The sequence below is a fragment of the Dasypus novemcinctus genome, chromosome 6, assembly GCF_030445035.2.
Source record: "Dasypus novemcinctus isolate mDasNov1 chromosome 6, mDasNov1.1.hap2, whole genome shotgun sequence".
NCBI classification, from domain to species: Eukaryota; Metazoa; Chordata; class Mammalia; order Cingulata; family Dasypodidae; genus Dasypus; species Dasypus novemcinctus.
In genome coordinates, this window is record NC_080678.1 from 38,764,780 (window position 1) to 38,781,011 (window position 16,232).

Consider the following 16,232-nt stretch of genomic DNA (forward strand, 5'->3'; position numbering starts at 1 on the left):
CTGCGTCTCACAAAGCCTTGGCCACTGTTGAGGGAGCATCTTCCTGAAGGCAGGGGAGGGCTTGCAGAAGCTTGATCACGATTCTCACTACCAATAGTGGGAACTTAACTCCCTTCCTTCTACCCATCAGCTAAAGCTCTGTCCTTGCAGAAGGCTCCAGGATCCTGGAGCTCTGGCTGTATTTGGAATGTGGCTTTTGTAATTCTGCTGGGTGGATTTTCTGGTGGCAGGGAGAATTAAGAGGCGATTCAGTTCAATTAAAAAGGTCAAAAACTTTATTTAGTTTTCAGGGAAATATAAGATGCATGTAAACATAAACAAAATACAAGACAAGACAAAACAACTCAAATCTTACAATCTAGAAGCATGCCAAGACAGAGCATTTTCTGCCAACCAAAGAGTCCCATCAAAATGATAAAAGACACCTGGGGAGTGGCAGGCCAAGGGGCTGGGTCCCTTCCCCAAAGATGCTGCATTTTTATAGTGAGAACAATTTTTTTTTTAAAAGTCCATTAAAAATATTAGAAACATGGAGATAGTTTAGCACCACCATTGATCCTGCAGTTTTACTTTAGCACTCAATGATCCATGCTGAATTAGATGTCCTTTTTTCCAGTTTCTCTGCTGAGCATGGTGACAGAAGACCCTTAAGGGCTCCTCCTGGCCTACTGAGTTTCTGGGTCCATTCTCACCCCACGGAACCCACTAGGAGCCGGGAGGGGTTGAATGGACACCATGAAGGATCCCCAGAGTTCTGGAGCCTGAGACACTCAGTTCACATCCAGTCATACAGTCCACATTCCCACGATCCAGGGACCTGCCAATCACACCTGCCTCTCTGGGAAGTCCACCTTCCTGTAGAGCTTTAGGTAACTGGCAGTGAAACCCATGTCCCATCCTGGGTCCTGGATTTACAACAACAAAAACCTGTTACAGAGAACAAGTTGTAAATTCAGGACGGGTGGCTGTTTACCCTTCTTTCTTTGAAACAAACTCTTAAGAGCAATATGTCTTGATTATATGCCACTATGAAATAAAAGGGTGTATCCATTGGCATTTCTCCTGGTCTAATCCAGCCCAGAGAGGCAGCTCAGCAAACTGATTAATCACAAGCATTTATAACCTTGAGAATAACTGGAATCAGCAGAATAAATGAGGTTGACTTACTCCCAGAGCTGCCTGATGGAGTCTGGACCCTGAGGTTCCAATCTGAGGATGGTGGGTTCCAATTGCGTGACCCGTTGTGGTCACTGGGTCTCTGACTCAATTTGAGAGTCTGGCTCTGGCCTGGACATTCAAAGGGAGGTGGGCAAAAGCAGCTGGGAACCTGGGAGATGGATGTATGTTTTGGAGCCAGGGCCTCTAAACTCGGAGAAAGATTGGTTTGTTGCTATGGCCTGCCCTCCCCTCTATGTCAATGACCAGTCATTGAGAACTTGCCAGTAGTCTTCTCTGGCTGCTACTTATATGACCACACTTGGGGGCTTTTGTAACCTTCTCTGGCTGGACGCCTGTGTTTTGGGTCTCTAAATTCCCTCTCCTCTTCTTTCTGCAACACTCAGAATTAACTTCTTCCCTCTTCCGAAAAAAGACAAAATTCAAAACTTGGAAACCTTCTTTAAGCCTTCTCATACTTCTTTTCTGCCTAGAAGACATCCTCTTCTGGAAGCCTACTTCCCAGTGAAGGGACAGGTAAGCTTCAGCCACCAAACATGCACACATTCAACTCATGGACATGCCTCTCGCTTACTTCCAACATGCTCAATCTGTCCTTTTGCTGTGAAACAATTCTTCCTCTCACACATATACCTTGTGAGATCAGCCCATTAGCCAGGATGGAACTGGCACCAAGGCAGGGACTCAGCTCAGGGGAACCCATTCTCTAAGGCCACTAAGTTCTAGAGTTGGGATGGAGGAGGGGCTGATTGTCAAGGTCAAATGCATACTGACGATTAAAGAGAGGATGTGTATGTGTGGTGGGATGGGGGGAGTGGGTGGAGATTAAAGGCAGGCTGGGACCAAGGTCTTGGAAGGCAGAGTCCTCCACCCAGCCCAACATGCCCAACTTCCAGCCTGGGCATCCAGGTTTTTTCTCCTGAAATGAGGCTCTAAGTCCCTGGCCCTATCCACTTACTGACTCTGATCATAGAGCTTGGCAGCCACAGAGGTATAAGGCTGCCCAATTAGGGATGATGATTTAGCCAAAAAGCTCAGTAGGGTTCCCACGAAGTGTACTGTTGGGCCCTGCCACCCACAGACTAAAGGTGTTCATGAATTTGCAAGGGCAGGACTTGCTGGGCTCACCATGAACAAGCTCTTGCCCTGACCAGCCTGACCCAGTCTTGGAAACACAAGAACCAAAGGGCCAGCAGCTCTTTTATTTTGTGGGGACTCTCCCACCGACGGTGTGTGCAGTAACGGTGAGAGTCGGCCTGCTAGAAAACACATCTGCAGGTGGGCCACCCACCCAGTATCACAACCTCAGGACTGCCACACCCAAAAGCATCTCTTCCACACCTTCATTTGGAAGCCAGGGACGATGGCCTAGGCTGCTTCTACTAGATCTGTTAATGCCAGTGTGAAGTTTCCAACTAAATTCTTAATAAAATAATTACAACAACAAAAAAAGACACATTGCACTCTCCAGCCAGAATTACGTGTGTGACTAACACACACTTGCTGCCAGAAGCTGCGAGTCCCGTGGGACCTGCCCAATGCCAAGGACTTGTTCAATGGAGACAGCTTGCCCGGTATTTTTTCCCTCTAACCCCATATTTAGTTCAAGTGGGAAATTACCAACATTCACGCGCGCACACACTCCTAAAACACAGCCCTCAAAAAAAACGAGGGAATCTAATTCTTTAGCAATGTGGATGGTTCTCTTTCCAGAGAGCTTTGCATCGAGATTCTCAAAGACTGATACATAGATGTATATATCCCAGGGAGAGAGACCCCTCACCTGGGCACAGTCCCAGGTTTGGTATATTCATCCTTATCTGTACAGAAATCCACCAAATAGAAGGGTTGGAGCAGCAAGCATACAGTACTGGAGGTGGAGGGGACAAGCCAGCAAGGCTGTCCCTGTAGCCCTGAGGGGCAAAGCTCCAAGGGTCTGGACCCAGAGGAGATTTCTCATCCTGCTGCTTTTTCTACCGGCACCAAGGAGGGAGGAGGCTGGCTTGGTAGCTGTTGTGGGAAATCCCACCCACAGAGAGAGATCCGAGGGGTGCCTCAGACCCTTCTCCGAGGCCTGCTGGGGACTGTCTAGGGGTGTCGGGTAGAGGCAGCAGGGCTCACTCCTCAGGCTGACGTCACTGAGATGAATGGTGGCCCAAGCTCAGCACCGGGCCCTGCTGCAGGTCTGTGGGAATCGGTGTCTTGCTGGGGTATGGAGGGCTCAAGGCATCCTCCCCACCCCCACCCCCACCCCCAAAAAAAAAAGAATTTGGTAACATCTAGGGTTCCTGCCCACAAAATGAACTGAGGTTACTTAGTTTTAGGAAGATACAAACATACATCAGAAGGATCATGTCTCAAACATCAGGAGGGTAGGGTGAGAAAGGGCTGCTGGGAGTCAGCTCTAGGGCTTTCTGAGCAGCTGGCTGTAAAACAATGGAAATGAAAACAAAAAAATGTTTTCTAGATGTCCTCACTCTGCTCCAGGGGCTGGGGATGCAGGAGGGCAGGAGGCCCCATGCCACTTCCCTGAACCCTTTTCTTCTGGGTGGACACCCAGTAGAAAAGAAGGGACACCTTCTGGCAGAGACCCCTATCTTACTAGGGAAAGAGAGGGGAGGAGGGGGAGATCAAAACCCACCAGTCTACCCATCTGCTCCGTGGTTCCAATCCCTCCCAGCAGCCTCTCCTTCCTGTCTGCTGGCAGAATGGGCCACTGGATCTCCCCCCACCGCTCCCCACAAGCCCCACTTCCTCATGATAATATTGCACTTTTCCTGTCTCTCAGATTGTTTTCATTTTCGATTGAGAATGCAAAGTATTTGGAGGGGAGGAAGGCAAGTGAGTAACTTAAAGAAATAATATATTAGTTAAATACAAAAACACAGGAAAAGTAGGGGTTACTTAATCTCTTTTCTTAGAAACAAAACAAACTACCAAACCAAGGCCTAAACTTAAATAGTTCTACGCCTACTCTTCAAATACTAGTAATATGAAAATAACATTTGACTGAAATTCCCTTGTCTTTTTCCTTAGGTGATAAAAGTAGTAACATGCCTTGCTGAGGAAAGCAGTGGATATAAATGCCTGTAAAATATGCTGCTGTAACATCTGAAAGTAATTAAAACGAGTCTATATAATGCCTTCGTCAAGACGGAGAGCCGAGGAGCCGCCTGCAGACCAGGCTGGGCTGGGACAGGGCTGGAGACCGCAGGTCACAGGCCCGGCCGCAGCCCCCCAGGCAGAGGCTCACCTTCCCTCTTGCTGCTCCCGAGGCCCCAGGCCTAGGCAAGAGCGAGGAGGGGCCAGGCAGCCCAGCCAGGCCCGCTGCCCCAGAGAGGGATGCGAGGAGATGGCATTTACCTCTCACAGTAAAAAGGAAAAGGTCCTTGAACTGAAAGAAAAACAAAGCACCAAATGATGCATCTTCGGGCATTATATAAACCTCAATAATGACCTCGGAAGGGCTCATTATGATTAAAGTTGCAGTATACAGCAAATACAATGTCATTTCACATTTTCAAATGCAACTAATGGGATTTCATTTTTCTTTTCCTTCTTTAGTCCGATCAGAGCCAAAGGCCCCCTCCCTCCTCCACCTGCTGCCAGCAGCACCCTCTGACCGCACAAAGCAGCTCAGTAGCTCTAGGGAAAGGCCCTCTTGCCCTGGGTAGGGCTAGGAGCCCAGGGGCACAGGGCCTGGCACCCCCTGGCCATAGACATGTATCTGAGAGGGACTGGCATCCACCCTTCTGGTTTCAAGTATTAATGGTCTCTTTGGGTTTGCAGGGTTTGTGCTGAGTTAGGGGGTGATGGTGAGGGGGTGAGATGCCCAGACTGGAGCCATGGCCGTCTCTGTTCACGACCCACATCTACATGCTGGCACCAGGTGGCAGCATTCTCCACTTTTCCCGGATGCCTGAGCAACTCCCAGCGTCCTTAGGGCTGGATGTCACAATGTAAACATGATGACCACACAAACTGTCACAGGGGTGGGAAGGAGCGTGAGGATGAGCGCAGTGGGGAGGTGACTTCGGGCAAGCCATTCCTGTCGTTGGGCCACAGTTTCTCATCAGCTAACAGGAGATGATGGGATGGAGTGACCTTCGAGGTCTCCTCTACTCCTGCCTAATGACTATTAGAGCGCTGGGATCAAGGAGATAGGGCTTGTGGGAGGCCAGGAGAATGCAGGCCTCGGGTGGTGGAGAGTCCCATGGGCAGTGCAGATGGGGAAGGGCCGGGAGAGGAGGCCCAATGGGCATCCGACTGAGATGCTCTGTGCTGGGCAGAGGCGCCTGCACTCCCCCGGGGCCTGGCCGGCGCACTCACGATCAAACTGGCTCAGTGCAGACATTCAAAGAGCAGGCCGCTGGGGCCCTCCCCCGGAAGAGAGCTACGTGGAAGGTCCTTTAACCCAACAGTCACTCTACTTGTAAATTTTATTTTAAATAATCATAAATTACTTTTTTTCTTTTAATAAATACGTGCTGTTTAAAAATGAGAAAAGTATATACTGCATCTTTAAGTAATGCACTTGGCTTTCTGGGTTTCTTTCCATTTCACCTTATTAAAGTGCATTAATCAAAAAATAATGAACCACTTCTTTATCATTATTGTTCAAATAAGTCAAAATAATATTAATAGGAAGACACTAAACCACTACCACTAGTACTGCAATCTAGCAGATTAACTCGACATGTATTTAATACTGTCCAGCAGAAGAAAATAACTAATTTCAGTTTTAAACAAACTCACAGACAAAACAATCTCCCCACGGCCCTTTGACAAGGAACACGAGCACTTTGCTCTAGCTGCCAGGCATCAGTGTACGGTGAGGGAGGAGGGCTTGCGGGAGACCCCAAGACAAGGCCACTGGGATGGGGGGGGGGTGGGAACACAGAGCCCCTGTGTCTTCAGGCAAAACACAGCGCCTGGGTGGGGAGCGGGCTTGAGAGGGTCTTTCCTCCTTTGTAGAAAACACCAACCCGTAGTCCAGGAACTTTGGCAGCTGAGTCTGTGGCTGTGAAGCCTGGTCTGTCTGAAGTCAAAGGCACGTGTGGAAATCCACTCCCAGCAAAGGGGGAGTCCTGTTTGGCTTCTGGACCGTCGCCTCTGAAACGTCCACAATTGAAAAACACAACCCAAAGTCGACGTGGGACCTGCAGCAACTTTATTCTTTCGTTTCTCTCTTCACTGGGACACTGCCCCTCTGGAAGGCCAGGCCGGCTCCTGGTAAGTGGGCTCTCTTCGGATGCCTGTGGCATCCCAGCTGGGGTCCCCCTCTGCCCAGGGTGGGGGCGATGGTTTCCCCCCACAGTTCATGCGCCAGGCCTCAGGTGGGGGAACACAGAACGGTGGTGGCCCTGCAGCCTGGGAGCTGCCTTCTCCAGAGCGCCGGCTCCTGAGCACTGCCCTCCTCCCTCCTGGGAAGGGTTTTTGCCCCATGGAGGTTGAACAAGAATCAGAAGAGCAATTCCTCCGCTTCCCCATTCCTCGGGCCTGGGGCTCACCCAGCCCCAAGTCCCTGTGGCAAGCACTTCACTGCCTACTGTCCCCACAGTGGCAACCCAATGAAACTACTTTGGCTTGTGGGGGGTGGGGTGGGGTGGGTAATGGTAAACCAACAAAACCCCTCCCCCCAACAAGACTACAACAGAAAAGCCCACCCACTGCCCAGGGCCTTCCCACAGACCAACCAAATAACCCCTAAAATAACACCCAAACCAAAGTCCTGACCTAGAGGCCCCAAATCAAGAACCCTCTTCCCAAAACATGAAGGAACAGCCCAGACAGAAATATCCAAAATAAAGTCTGTGCACACTGAGAAGGGACCCACGGCTTCGCTCACTCTCTGTGCCTCAGGTGCTGAATATGTCGTCCATGGGGTGCCCGGGGAGTAGGTTCTCAAGGCCGGGGCAAGGACAGCTGAAAACGGTGAAGAAAAACTGCCGTTTCTTCAACTAACAGACACTGGCAGTAGCTGAGCCAGGCCCAGGCCCAGGGGCAGGCTGAACTCACGAGAGACTCTTCCAAGCTCCGGAGCCAGTGGTATCTTCTATTAATAACACACCAACCTGTGGCAGAAGGTGGCAATCCCGGGAAACCCAGCACAATGCACAAGATACAAATTGGAGCCATGCCAGGGCTACTTCTAGTGGCAAAATGCCAGCCGCTGAAACCAGGCTAAGCAGGGCAGGGCCCAGGAGGCTACGCCTGTGTCTTTTCTAGATTTGCAGTCAAGGCACATTGGGGTTTCCCACGTGGCATCCAGTCCACCGGCGAGGTCACCAAGGGGCTCATGTGGGCCTCAGCTTCATCTCCTCTGTGGCTCAGGCCCGTGGTCCCCTGCCCCTTCCCTGCCCTGCTCAGTGTGGGCCATGCCCGCCTTTGCAGCTGGGGACACAGCCTCGAGGGGGCATCTCTGAGCCACACACTCTGCAGGGTTTAGTGTTGCCCTCCCTCCCGTTTTCCCTTCCCATTTGGTCTTCACCTTCCTGCTCATGCACAGGGACGGTGACAGTGGCACACTGAGGCTGGAAGAACCCCATGCCCTCCCTTAATTCTTCTTCTCCAGGTAGTTGGAGGGCACCCAGCCTTTGAAGGGCTTCGCCCCATCCAGGATCTGGCAGTACCACCAGCCATTGGGGTTCCTCTCCAGAACCTCCATGGACACCCCCTCCTGGAAGCCGGCCGTCTCCTCGTCCCCCTCGTAGTCCGCGATAGAGATGTATATGTCCTTGAGGTTGTTGTGGATGAACTGGGACTTCTCGATGGGCTTGGGGCGCACGGGGGACACAGGGATGCCGTTGCGCTGGGTGGGCAGCAGGGGCGCATCGGAGCCCTGGCTGGCGGCCCGCTCGGCCAGGCGGCCTCTGGCCTCCGCGGCAGCCGAGCGGGCGGTGCTGAAGGAGGAGTTCCGGCGGACGCCTCGGAGGCCGTCGGTCGCCGTGAGAGACTCATTCCTTCGCAGGGCACAGGACAGGTTGTTGTCCTTGGGTGGCGGGGACACAAAAACCGACTGGGGCCTCACTGCCACTTGCCGCACGCCATTCCTCATCTTCACCGCTCCGGTGCCCGAGGTCTTGCCGAAGCCCCCGGGGGGCTTGGAGGGGATGGGCGGCGTGGCCCTCTTGCTCTGGTTGACGGAGTTCAGCGCTTGGACCCGCTTCTCGATCTTTTCCAGGCTGTCTGACTTGCCCTCGTTCTGCTTGCTCTTGGTGGTTACCGCATCCGGCTCTTTGCCAGAGGGGTCAGGTTGCTCGTTCTCGCCAAGCACCAAGTAATGGGAAGGGGCCCAGCCCTCTAGCTCCCCAAACCTCACGTACCACCACCCGCTTTCCAGCTTCTCCAGCACCTGCACCTCCACGCCTGCGGGGAAGCTGATCTCGGAGTCCTGTACCTTCTGGTAGGAGCTACGCGTCACGTAGGAGGTGGCCTGCCCTTCCTGTTCCTTCCTGGTGGGGCCGGGGGGAGCGGCGGCCGGGAGGGCGATGAGGTCGGCCGAGCCTCTCCTGGACCCCTCGTGGGGACCCTCGAGAGCTGTGGTGGGGGGCAGCTCTGAATCCTCGCTCTTGGAGCCCTTGAGACCACCCCGGAGCTGGCCTGTGGGTCTCAGCTGGCGCCGTAAAGTGCTGATGTCCATCTTCTCTTGACTCTGAGACTCCGCGCGGTTCAGAATGGGCTTGGGCCGGACCGAAGGCTTGGCTCGGGCACAGGAGGTCAGCCCAGACTTCAGGTCAGAGTCCCTGTCGGTCCCAGCCCTGGGAGTGCCCCGGATGCCTGCGTCCGAGGCAGATCGGGGCTTCAGGTCGCCACTGTTCTTGGACAAGGAGGAGGAGGAGGATGAGGAGGAGCAGGTGGTGTTGATGGTGATGGAGGAGGAGAAGGAGGCCGAGGAATGGTTCTTCCCTAGTTCTGCCTGGGCGTTCTTCTCAGCCTTGAGCTTTAGGAGCGACGAGGACTTGGGAGAGCCCGATTTGGGGGAGTTTTTCCTGGCAAGGGACAGCGAGGAACCCCGTGGGGAGTCATTATCCCCAGAGGAGCCCCTGGCTGACAGGGCGTCATCTGCGTACGGCCGGAAGCCCTCATTCTCGTAGATGGTCTCCTCTTCCAGGGCCACGTCCTCTGAAGACTCGCCCACCTTGAAGCGGGCCCTCTGCAGCGACGAGGCAGGCGAGGGCCTGCGGGGCTGGGCGGGCTGCCTGTCCCCAGAACCGCTGTCCTCCGCGGGCTCCTCGCTCAGCTCTGGCTCAGAGTCAAAGCCAAAGGCGGGGATGTCGTACTCAGGCTCCTCATACTTGAGCTTCAGTGGCGAGTCCTGGCTCTCACTGGCCCCCACCAGACCCTCCTCGGCCTCCTTGGACTTGCTGGGCGGTGCTGGTGGGGGGACCTTGGGCCGGGTCAGGGTGCTCGTGCGGCGGCTCAGGTTGGGCTTCTTGCGCTTGTCAATGTACGAGGCGGGGGCCCAGCCCTCCTTCTCGCCAATCTGCACATACCACCAGCCGCCCGAGTTCTTGTCGATGACCTAGGGGAAGGGGCGGACAGGCCAGTGAGTTGGGAGGATTACTGGGACCCTACAACGTGATTCATGCTTTGGCTCTAGGAGACATTCTCTCCATTTTACAGATGAGAAAACGGAGTCACTAAGTGACCCAGGACCTAACAACATAAGCGATAGGGCCAGAATTCAAATGCAGGTCTCTCTATCAGCTCATGATTGGGGGCTCCTACTCTTCAGGTCCCTTTCCCCTGGTCCTCCAAGTCTCTGCCAAGACCCTCGCCGGGCTGGCCGCCTCTGCAGACCCCTGCTCCTCCCCTCCCCCTCAGGTACAGTACTTAGAGGCTGCACTGTTCCCAGCCCCTGCCATCCCACTGCTCCTGTCCGCCTCCTACCCCCAGTATTGCTAGGTCCTCCCTGGGAACAAAGCTCAGAACTTTGAAAGGGTTTCTGAGGTTAGAGGAGAATGGGAAGATGCAGGGGAATTGAACGACAGTCTGGGCACCTTCCAGGGCCCCCTGCCTGGGGTCATTTCCCTGCATGTGGAATCACACAGATCCCACCAGCTGAAGAGAATTCTTTGGGTTGAATGGTTTTCTAAGCAAAGGGTGAGGGGCTACCAGTCAAGTCCATGCTAGTATAAACTAGTTCGGGAAACTTAGGAGCTGGGGTGCTCTTTGGGCTTGGGCCCATTTGGACTTGGAAATATAAAGGGAAATCATTTTGGATTGTGGGACACTCCTGCCTAATTAATCTTCTGACAGTTGCACATGTATTAATGAGATTTGACTCCACAGCTACACAGAGCCTACTCAAGAGAAGTGACCGAGCCACAAATCTTCTCTGTCCCCTGGAATGTCCCGTCCAGTGCTAGCCACAAAGTAGAGTTTCACCAATGCTAAGAAACCACAGGGTCTGTTACCTACTTTGCAGAGAGAAATAATCACAGCCCAGAGGCAGAAGTGCTGCCTCAAAGGCCAGAGGTGCCCGGGGTGTGGATGCAACCGGAACCCGGGTGCCCAGTACCTCACCCTCCTGCCTGGACCATGTTCGCCCCACAGCAGCACTTCCTGATGTGGGTTCTGCACAGGAATCCTGGTCCCTGAGATACTTCTGGGACAGGAAGCCCACTGTCCTCTGAACTCCCCTGTTTCAAGTACCTCTGAAACAAGCTCCTGCAAATATACTTTAGGGAACTCTGCTATGAGGGAAGCACCGGGAGGCAGCTCAGCAAGCACTGGGCAGAGACATGAGTCCTGGGTTCTAGTTCTGACTGTGGTCCTTACTAGCTTTAGGCAAGTTCTCATCCTGGTGAGTTTCTGTTTCTCTCTGGTCCATCCCTCAAGGATGAGAAACATGGTAGATCTTTGGCCAGCATGAGCAGAAACCCCCAGCATCACTGCCAGGGCTTACCTCTGCCTTCTGTCCACCCCGAAAGCTGATCCCATCAGAAATGCATGACTGAAATTCAGCAATGGTGTAGTACTCCACTTCAACAGAAGGGGGCTCTGGCGGCTTCGGCAGTTGGAACCCCTACCGCAGAGAAAGACTTGGTGAGCAAAAACTACCTTAGAGGGAAGCGGACGTGTCTCAACTGACAGAGCATCGGTCTAACATATGGAGGGTCCAGGGTTCGATCCCCAGGGCCTCCTGACCCGTGTGGTAAACTGGCCCATATGCAATGCTGCCATGAGCAAGGAGTGCCCTGCCACACAGGGGTGCCCTCACGTAGGGATACCCCAAGTGCAAGGAGTGTGCCCTGCAAGGAGAGCTGTCCTGTGTGAAAATAGCACAGCCCGCCCAGGAGTGGTGCTGCCACATGGAGCGCTGATACAGCAAGATGATGCAACAAAAAAAAAAAAAAAAAAAGAAAAGAGAGAGACGCAGTTTCCCAGGCTGCCGAATAATGCATGCAGTCTCAGAAAAACACACAGCGAATGGACACAGAGAGCAGACAACAGGAGAAGGGGAGAAAAATAAAAAAAAAATCTGAAAAAAAAAAAAAAAACTACCTCAGAGGACGATGACAAGGCCAAGTCCCCAGGAGGCGAGTTGCGGCTGTATCTGTCACCCAAGTCTCAGGGCATAACCCCAAGAGAATGCTCTCCTGATGAGGATTTCTAATAACACTCAGGATTCACTTGGGACTTCTCTGAGCTCTCAAAATGATCACTGACAATGCACTAATTTCAACCCTTACATTGCTGGCAGTCCAGTTTTCAGCCTCAACATCTGGGTCCCAAACAAAAAGTAAAAAGCAGAGAAATAGCTGTACCAAAGCCCACGCACATTGCCCCGTGGAAGGGGAGAGCCACCATCCTTCAGTCCAGGGGCGAGAGGCTGCAGAGTGACATCTGGCAGCAGAGGCAGGGTAAGGGACTGCAACCATCTCTAAGAGTTGGGTGGCAGTATAAGGGGATGGTGAGGGGGGATGAGAAAAACACGTGGTCGGTAGCATGATGAAGCAAGCTCAGAATAAAACCCAGCATCCTTTCTCTCTGTGGGCAGGGAATGGTAGAGCCCACGGCAAAGCCTCCATGTTGTTTACATGTTGGCACCTTGATTTCTCTGCATGGTGTTCAAGGACACATACAATTTGGCTTCCGCACGGGATCTGTGAGCCCCGGTCATCCACTTTACAAACACTTATTGCAGGCCTACTGGGTGTCAGGCACTGCTCTAAGGTGCTGGGCATCCAGTGGTGCTCTGAACGGCCGGCCAAAACAGGCTCCGTGCCTCTCCTTTATTCCTTGAATGACTTTCCTCATACAAGAGGGTAAAAAAAAAAAAGCAAAATGACACTGCGGAGGGCAGGGTGCTGGTGGTACAGAAAGCAGCTCTGGTACGGCAGGAAGACCTCAAAGACCCCTGCCTCGGAGTGGGCAGATGCGGGTTTTAACCCCAGCGCAACTCCCCCCTCAGCCATGGGGTCCCAGCCTCACTTTCCTCAAGTGTAAAATGGGAACTACGAGGATTAACTGAGATAATGTACATGGCTCTGGGGCATAGGAAAAGCTCAGTGAACACACGCCAAAGCTGAACAGCCCTCCTGAAACGCTCTGATTCTTCCAAACTTTCCTGTCCTTCAAGGTTCAGCATGGCCCAGTCCTGCCAGTCCAAACCAGCTGCCTTCGGTCAGAGCGACCGAGCGGGGGAAGCTGGTTTTGAGAGCCCGGGTGTGAATCAGTCAACTTTCCATGCGCCAGTGCCTGGCCCTGCAGCTGTGCATGTGAGCAGACATGGCCCGGGCCCCAGCTGAGCCTGGACCCCTGGCCAGGGGGACTCAGCCGGACCTAACTGGAAACAGCCGCCCTGCCTTAGCAAGCCCTGTGCTTGGTGAGTGTGGAAGGAATTACCCCATCCTTGCCAAAATCAAGTCTGCCTGAAACTAATTAGCGGGGGTAGAAGAGATGGGAAGAAAGGAGAAGTCGTCGTTTAGTCGGGTAAAACCCAAAGGGAAAAAGAGAAACTCCATTGGGATGGAGGGCCAGCGCCAGGAAGGTCTCCTCCCCAGCGAACAAAGCGTCAATAACCCCAGGTTTACTGAGGGTCTTCTCCTCCAGGAGCTGCTGCTGACCCCCTCTCCTGCATCCCAGGCAGCTATCACTCAACACAAGGGGCTTGTTGCTAAGCTCGGATCTGACTGCAGAATCTTTCTCAACACAGTACACCAGCTAGTGCTGGCAAACAGTCACCCAGGAAACAGAAACAGGTTTGTCAGTCCTTGATATGCACATCTCACTTAATCCAGCCCTCTGAGCTGGCTGGTACTATCCCCCTTAGAAACAAGTAAATTGAGACCTGTGTGAGGATAAGTGACTTGCCCAAGGTCTCACTGCTCTTGCGTGTCAGAAGTAGAATAAGAATCCAAGCCTGGCTGGCTTGACGTCCCATTCTTTCCATGGCCCCCTACTCTCCCTGATAATGGTTCCCTGTTCCAGGGCTCTTGTCCTGCCAACAGCATCACTGCTGCCCCAAGTCTTGGCCCCTGGATGGACACGTGTCCCTGAGGGTCTGGACACTAGGAAACCCCACCACAGGCACCAGGGGTCCCAGAGGCATGAGACTCTACAATGAGCCAGTTTTTGCCATTCCCCCCTCCCTGGAGGATGCCCATGGGTCTGCCCTCTGCCCTCCTAGGCTCTGGCATCCAGCCATGTCCAACGGGCATTTCTGAGCAAGGTCATGCTGGGAGGTCTCCAGGCTGGCATGGACAGCAGCCCCCGTTTCAATCCCTCTTGCCAGCCAGTCTAAATGTTTATGTCTGCCACTGCAGTGGCTGGGGATGGATTTATTTAGCTTTGGAGTGCAGTGGGTTTCCGAAATATAAATCATCCAGCCAGACCCAGAATGCCTGGGCTCTGCAGGCTTCCTTCCCTGCCCTCCAGCCCCATAGAGCTGGAAGCCCCAGCAGTGCCCTTGGAAACCTCTGTGCCCCAAGGTCCAGCAGTGACACAGCCAAGTCCAATCAACTGAGACTGCTACAGGGCAGCCCCAGAAAAGGAACGAGAAAGGGGAAAGAAATGCCGCCTACATACCAGGCTGGATTCTCTGCGCGGTGGGGGCCTTGTCCGCAGGTTTGGGGAGCCTAGAAGAAGAAACACGGCTTCAGAAATCCCAGCCAGACCACAGGCCGCAGTGCCTACACCCGCCTGCCTTCCCTAGGTGTGACCAGCTCCTGAGCCTTGGAAGCGCACGCTTTCCTTCCCCTCCTACAAAGGACCCTGATGCTTCAAGTCACTATCGGCACTAGAGTTGGGCTGCTTCAACTGGAAGCCCCTAAAATTAAATACATATTAAAAAATATATAGCCATAGAGGCATTTTTTTTGAAAAGGAAACCCCACCCACAGGAGCCAGGGGTCCCAGAGGCATGCGACTCTATATAGTTTTATCAGATTTTCAAAGAAGCAGGGAGCACACCTTTTTTTTCCCCCTCACTACTGAATCCTTAGAAGCCCCAGGCAATGCCAGGCAAGCGTACATGTCCGACAAAGACTTGCCAAGTGACTGTCCCAAAGGTTTCAGGCATGAACGCCAACTTAACCGAGATCAGAGCTAAACTAAAAAACAGCTTTCCTCCAGATTTTAAGAATGGCTAAAACCTTTTTTTTTCTTGAAGGCATAAAGAGAAGCTGGTTTACTTGCCCCCGTAACATAAGAACAGTTTAACCCTTAATGAAAGGCATTGTTGGGCCAGAGATGGATGGAGATGGATAAATTAGAGAGCACTGACAGACTTCTCCTATAAGAGCATAAGAACGCCATGTGGAAAATCTGCTTGTGGAGAGTGGGGCAGCCTCTGCTTCCAAGGCTTTTTGGTTTCTAGTAGAAGATGAAAGGGAACTGGGGAAGGCTCAGAAAGATGTTCCACAGGCTATCACTCCATAAAGCAGCCATACCTCTAGGGCCAACTTTTAATGGCCCTGGGGAAACTTTTAAAAATCAACTACACATCACCTATCTTGATTTGTAAAGTATAACTATAGAGAAAGGAAAACGACAGCACTGTTTCTTGCTTTTAGAATACATTCATCTGCCAGGTGGCCGTTCCTGGGTCTCCTGGAGGAGGCGAGAGGGCTGCCTGCTTGTGTACTCATGTATGTCATCTCCAGAGCAGGGACTGGACTGGGTTGTCTGTACCCCCTTGCCGTGTCCACTCTTGTGACCAGCATTGTATGGGTTGATAGAGTAAGGCTGGGGGGGCCAGGGGTCAGTCTGTATCTGAGGGGGGTAATGATGCTACTGGACCCGGGGGGGTGTCCTTCTGGCTTTCCTTGCACCCCATGCCCACCCTCTGAAGAGCTCTGCAGAGAGGACCCAGAGGTCGGTGAGGCTCTTACTGATCTGGGCCCTCTGAGGGGCAATCCTGGCCACAGCTGGAGAGCCCTGGGCCAGCTTGGAGACAGTCCTCTCGGGGACCCCCAGGGCACTGCCGTTGGAGGCGTTGCAGAGGATGGGCAGGCTGATCTCCTTCTTGGTGATGGGGACCTCGGGGCCCTCTCCTTCGGCCGGCGGAGTCTCCTTGTCCCCAGATGCCTTCTTGTTCAGCAGGTTGCTGATTTCCATGATGTTCCCGATGATCTCCACTGGACCTGCCAGATTCTTCTTCCGTGCCGGCAGGTCATCTTTGGCCTTCTTCAGGTAGGATGCTGGCGCCCAGCCCTCTTTGCCCAGGTATCTGAGGGGAGGAGAGGGACACCCTGTCATTGGGTGTTGATGACCGACCCCATGCCCCACTCCCAGGCCCCCATCTCTGGCTTTGCCTAGCCAAGCCTTCTCTGCCATGCTCTGCGACAGAACTGGCAATCCCACTACTCTGGAGACAACTGGACACCTGAGGGCTGTCCTTTGCCTGATCCCTCTTGGCAAAGGTGGGATCTTGAATTTAGAAGGTTTCTCCAGTTTTGGGTTGCCCAAACAGTAGACTTCACAGGGCCCTGCCTATCTCACAATCAGTTGAGGGTCATTCTAGAGATAAGACATGAGAAGGAGTGATGTGGTATATGATTATGCCTTATGGGAAAGGAAAGCATTATTGGAGAGGCAAAGAGGTGCCA

At 53.0% G+C, this 16,232-nt stretch overlaps 1 protein-coding gene across 4 annotated transcripts in view; it reads right to left on the reverse strand.

Moving 5' to 3' along the window:
* Positions 1–257: 257 nt before the first annotated feature.
* Positions 258–16,232, reverse strand: part of SH3PXD2A (SH3 and PX domains 2A) — a 238,317-nt gene continuing 222,342 nt past the window's right edge. For all 4 annotated transcript variants that reach the window (XM_058298626.2, XM_058298624.2, XM_058298625.2 and 1 more), the window contains 4 exons: positions 15,516–15,853; positions 14,212–14,261; positions 11,087–11,206; positions 258–9,700 (listed from right to left, as the gene is read on the reverse strand). In XM_058298626.2, the coding sequence (XP_058154609.1) occupies positions 7,733–9,700; positions 11,087–11,206; positions 14,212–14,261; positions 15,516–15,853 (2,476 nt within the window). In that variant the 3' untranslated portion in view covers positions 258–7,732. The remainder of the gene's footprint in view (positions 9,701–11,086; positions 11,207–14,211; positions 14,262–15,515; positions 15,854–16,232) is intronic.